The sequence below is a fragment of the Asparagus officinalis genome, chromosome 4, assembly GCF_001876935.1.
Source record: "Asparagus officinalis chromosome 4, Aspof.V1, whole genome shotgun sequence".
Lineage (NCBI taxonomy): Eukaryota > Viridiplantae > Streptophyta > Magnoliopsida > Asparagales > Asparagaceae > Asparagus > Asparagus officinalis.
In genome coordinates, this window is record NC_033797.1 from 47010841 (window position 1) to 47016103 (window position 5263).

The 5263-nt window shown below is 38.4% G+C and overlaps 1 protein-coding gene across 2 annotated transcripts; it reads left to right on the top strand.

The window, feature by feature from the left end:
* On the top strand, positions 268-5026 carry LOC109837379 (uncharacterized protein At1g04910-like). Of its 2 annotated transcripts, none has more exons than XM_020405604.1 (6): positions 268-603; positions 1116-1207; positions 1328-1398; positions 1866-1954; positions 2044-2265; positions 4087-5026. In XM_020405604.1, exons 1-6 carry the CDS (start codon positions 458-460, stop codon positions 4817-4819), a joined length of 1353 nt encoding a protein of 450 aa, XP_020261193.1. In that variant the 5' UTR covers positions 268-457; the 3' UTR covers positions 4820-5026. The 2 variants fall into 2 exon arrangements, with proteins under 2 accessions (XP_020261193.1, XP_020261194.1); XM_020405605.1 differs by having other exon boundaries at positions 583-603; positions 1294-1398.

Below are 5263 nucleotides of genomic sequence, written 5' to 3' on the forward strand. Positions count from 1 at the left end.
GAGTTGTTAGATAAAAATAATATTTTATTGGATGTTGTGATGAGTTTTAGGGTGGCACTACAGGCACACCACCAACCACACCTTGGGGCACACCCCTCTCTCAGCTACAGTGCATGGGGTCCACATAAAAATTTTAAAAAAAATTCATGTGGGCCCCGTGCACTGTAAGTGAGAGAGGGGAGTGTGTCCCAATGTGTGGTTGGTGTTGTGCCTCTACCATTTCCCAGAGTTTTAGGGATGAAAATGGAGAAAATTGATTTTTTTTTTCGATTTGCACCCAATTTCCTATTCTTGATTTTTATGAAACCAACGAAACAGCCCCTCAACTCCGCTTGTGAGAGATTAAGAACCAAAATTCGTCATGATCAGGTTGACATCAAAACTCAATTTTCAATAATGAAAATGTGAGAGATCTAGAATCTAAGCACACAAATTAGGGTTTCAGAAGTTCGATCCAATGATCCCTTCAACCTCATTGAACCATCGCATTCGGCCGATCGTCTTCATCCTCCTCCTCTCCCTCTCGCTCGTCGTCGCCGCCGCCGTCTTCTTCCCCTCGTCAGCGTTTTCTTCTCGATTTCTTTCTCTCAAATCCACCTTCAAGTAAGAACTCAACTATCTCTCTTCTTAATCCCTGATCTGTTCAATTAGATTCCATTTTTTTATTTTTTTTTATTTTAGAAAAGTGTTAATTGTGATTTAATAACCTAAAGCTTCACCAATCTCAAACATTGGTACCCTAAAACTTTAAATTTGCGCGAAAAGACCTGAACTTTCACCACTTTCTACTTGGTATCTCCCTTGTCATTTAGAATTGTGTTTTTTTTGCTGCCGTTCAGTGTCAATTTTAATTCACTTGTGTTTGGATAAGTGAAGAAATAAATTAACTTTTTTTCAATGGGTTTAAATTTAAATTGTTAGAGGAGGAAGAAAGGGATTCGGGATATTTATTTTCAGCATGAGTATGTACATTTTCGTGGGTGATGTAGCTGACTTTATTAAAGCTGAGAATGGTGAAACTTTGGGATATTTTTTGGGCAAATTTAAAGTTCTAGGTGTAAAAGGTAAAAGTCAGTGAGACTTGTGTAACTAACCCTTTTGATAATGCTAAACAGGTCCTTTTTGCCGGAGAAGTCGGTTATATGGACGAATCGTAGGGCTTTCGAGTGGCGGCCTTGCAGTTGGTGGACTGACGAAGCATTAACTGGTTAGTAGTTATAATTGGAAGTTGCTTGATTTCTGCTATTTGATGTTATTTTACTCCTGAATGTTTCTTAATTGGCTTTATTGCAGAAGATTCCATTGCTTTTTTGTTGAAATGTTGCAGCTTTACCAGCGAGAACCAATGGTTATATTAGGGTTGATTGCTATGGCGGCCTCAATCAAATGAGACGCGATGTGAGTCTCTTCTCTTCGTTTGTGTTTGCGTGTTTAGCAACGAGAAAGTAAATGGGAAGAGGAATTAAAATTTTGAAAGCGACTTCACTTGGTATCTTTTACCTGTTTGGCAATTGAAAGTGGCCGGGAAAGTGGATGGTGCTAAGTAGCTTTTTAGCCCCGTTCACTTAAAATTTTTGAGAAATAACATGAAAAATCAATTGAGATGAGTCAAACGTTTTTTTTTCTTTTTACCATTTTAATTTTAAATATTCACTTTCTACAGTCTGCTTTCCATCACAACCAAACATGATAAAGAAAGTGGACGTCACATTATCTGTCATCTCATCTCTCCATATTTTCACTTTCTATGTCCAAACAATATTCGCAAATAAAAAGTTTTTTCTGCTTTCCATTTACTTCTATGTTGCCAAACACGCTCTTAATGTTTCTTTTTTTGTCTCTTAAGTTTAATTCTTTAAGTGTAGTTATGTGATGGTATTGGGATTGCTCGCCTATTGAATGCAACATTGGTTTTACCAAAATTTGAGGTTGCGGCATATTGGAATGAGTCCAGGTACAATTACGAAGAAAATGAAGAGAGAATAGTGTGTTTCTTATGCTATAGTTTGTAAAATAATATGGCTGATGAGGAATTTCAATCAGTGGCTTTGTGGATGTGTTTGATGTAGACTACTTTATTCAACAAACAAAGGGTTTTATTGAAATCATGAAAGAGTTGCCAGAAGAGATTGCATCAAGAGAACCGTTCAAGGTGGACTGCAGCAAGCGCAAAGGGCTTTTCGACTACGCCGAGGTTGTTCTTCCTTCGCTTTTAGAGCACCGCTATATCTCTATTACTCCAGCAATGAGCCAAAGAAGAGACAGGTAGAAGGGTGTACTCTCGGATTTATAAATTACACCTTTAAAGAATAACTTGGTATGCATTTTATTTTATTTGGTTGTTACTTTCACTATGTTGATTGCATAGCCCGATAGATAATATGATCTGTGGTTGTAGAATCTATGGCACTATGGTAGTCTTCGTTTCAGCAATGAGAAGCTATCATGTAGGACTTTAGCTTCTGCTGCAACAATATTACCTCCCCATTCCTCATAAAGGAAAGCTAAAGCAACAATCAATAGAAACCAACAAAAGAAATAGAGGCTTTCATGTGACAAAGTCGTGAGCATGAGTTTTGGTACTTATAAGTAGGAATATCTGTGTTCTGGGGCTTCGAGAATGAATAGATGCTTATCTTATAGGCTTGTTTTTTCAGATTGGATGTCAGTCTATTTCTGTCTGGCTTATGGCGTTCTATAGCTCTGATAGTCTGGCCACTGAACGTGTCATTTCTGTCTGTTTCTTTGTGCCTCAGATCCTTTCCTGATTTATAATTGGAAGCAAAAAAACATAACTCGTCTGAGAAGTTTTTTTAAATAATACCTTGACATGCACACTTTTACATTAGGTAAATTGCTGATTAGCAGGAGTGATCAAAGGCTATGAACATAGTTTACTTACTCATACCTTCAGACCATATGAACTTAAATAAACAGTTTAGATGTATATTGCAAAAGGATTGTTGTGTAGTGTGTGTTTACGGACAATGTTAGATGAGCGTACACTTTTGAGCGTGCTTGGTATCAAGAGAACATCTCTGCCACTACCAGCAACTACGTGGGGCTGCATCAAAGCCTTTTGAAATGGAATATGATTAGGAAGACGATTGTGTTTCTTGAAGAAGTTCATATTAGGAAATCATACAGAGCATTCCTCAAAGAGTTTAACGAGAAATGGGTTACTAGCTGAGAACCAACCAGAAGATTCTCCTTTGGTCTTCTCCCAATACTAGCTGAACTGCTGTGAGTGGGAAAATGCATTTATGTTTCAGTTTCGAATTTATACTGATTGTAATCTTCTTGATAACTTGCCAAACAGAGAAAAGTCTGAATGAATATGGAGGTCTTTGATGGACCAAACATCTCGTGTACAAGAACAAAGTAGTAAAGAAGACGTAGGAAATAGGTGAGAGTTGTCTACAGTCAGGATCACCTGTTATGGCTTATCCATTTGTTGACAGTTGAACCCAATAGTACCTAATATGTTGTATGGTCCATAATTTTATGCTACAAACTATGTGCTAAAAAACAATATGGATGTTGAAAATGAGAATGAATGATATATCTCGTAAATTGTGTGTCCGCAATGAAATTAATAATAGGAAGAAACTTAAGCGTTCATTAATTGGGGACCAGGTGACAGATTAAGAGTGAACCATAATGTTATAAGAATATAAAACCGAAGGGCCATGGACTTCCTCTAAGGGCATTTAGAATAAAATGAACATACTTTACAGGGAAGCAATTTGATAAAATTACATGATATTGCATGTTGCTTTCATGGGAAGAGATGTTGATGAGGGATTCTCCTTAGTTTGAAGCCTAGTTGATTGCATGTAACATATGTTATATTAGGGACAGTGAAATTGATGATGAAGACCCCACAGACTGACAGTAAAAACTGCACATATTACTGTTTCAAGGCCCCAGTATTGTAATTGATGCATTGTTAATCTTCATCGATGCTTCATTGCTTTTTGGAACCTTTGCCATTTACATCAGAAAAGAGTATGAACGTATATGACCAAAAAAAAATGGAAGCAATAATTTGTATGTTCTTCCTCCATATATATCCCGATGTTGCAGGTACCCTTTATATGCCAAGGCTGCCCTCTGCCAAGCTTGCTACAATGCCCTTCGTCTCAACAAAGCTCTGGAATTTAAGGGCAACGAGCTCCTCAATGCTATCCCCAAACCCTTCCTTTCCCTTCATCTCAGGTTTGAACCCGACATGGTAGCCTACAGCCAATGCCAATACTCTGGACTAACGCCCGCATCACAAAAAGCCATTGAAAATGCTCGTGGAGATCGAAAGCCATGGACTGGTGATCTTGCTCGTGTTTGGAGAACTCGAGGAAAATGTCCTCTAACACCCAACGAGACTGCCTTCATACTGAAATCGCTTGCAATACCTACTAACACAACAATCTATTTGGCAGCAGGAGATGGTTTGTTGGAGATTGAAGGGCTCACATCAGTTTATACCAATGTTTATACTAAAGCTTCCCTTCTTAACAGTGAAGATTTTGCCCGCATGCATGGAAATTCCAAGGCTGCACTTGATTACTACGTGTCGATTAATAGTGATGCTTATGTTGCTACCTATTTTGGGAATATGGATAAAATGGTTGCGGCAATGAGGGCGCTGAATGAGATGTACAAGACTTTGTTTTTGAGTAGAAGGGCTTTTGCTGTGTATACTGAGAAGGGGATGAGAGGAGAAGAGTTGGCGGAGGCTATGTGGAAGGAACATAGGGAAGATTTTGTGATGGGGAGGGGTTCAGCTTTGCCTGATTGCTTCTGTGAGGTTAAGTTGTGATTGTGGGCTTTGGTGTTTCATTTTGTAAAACTCTCTGTTTTATTACTTAGACGTTTCCTTACCAAGATTTTTCTGCTACAAATCTTGTAATTCATTGATGTGAATCTGTTGTTCAGATTCTTTTCTGCAGAGGTTCCCTTCTCATAGATTTTCTGCAAAGGAGCTTGTTTTACTCGTTATTAACAGTTGGATCCAGCTTATGCGTCATGATCTGTTTCTGGATCTAGAGATCATTTATTCTTCTAGTGTTGGTAGGTACAGTGCTTATTGTGGTAAGGAGGAGGTGTGTAGTGTTGAATACACGTGTAACTCATCTATTCGGAAGCTTTAATCTCAATCGTATCCATTTTCTCTCCTTAACCCGCCCTTCAGGGGCTGTTTGGTTCCTTTTTTTTGGGTGGTAAAAGTGGGGAAAGCTGCCAAAAATGTCAGCTTTTTGGTAAC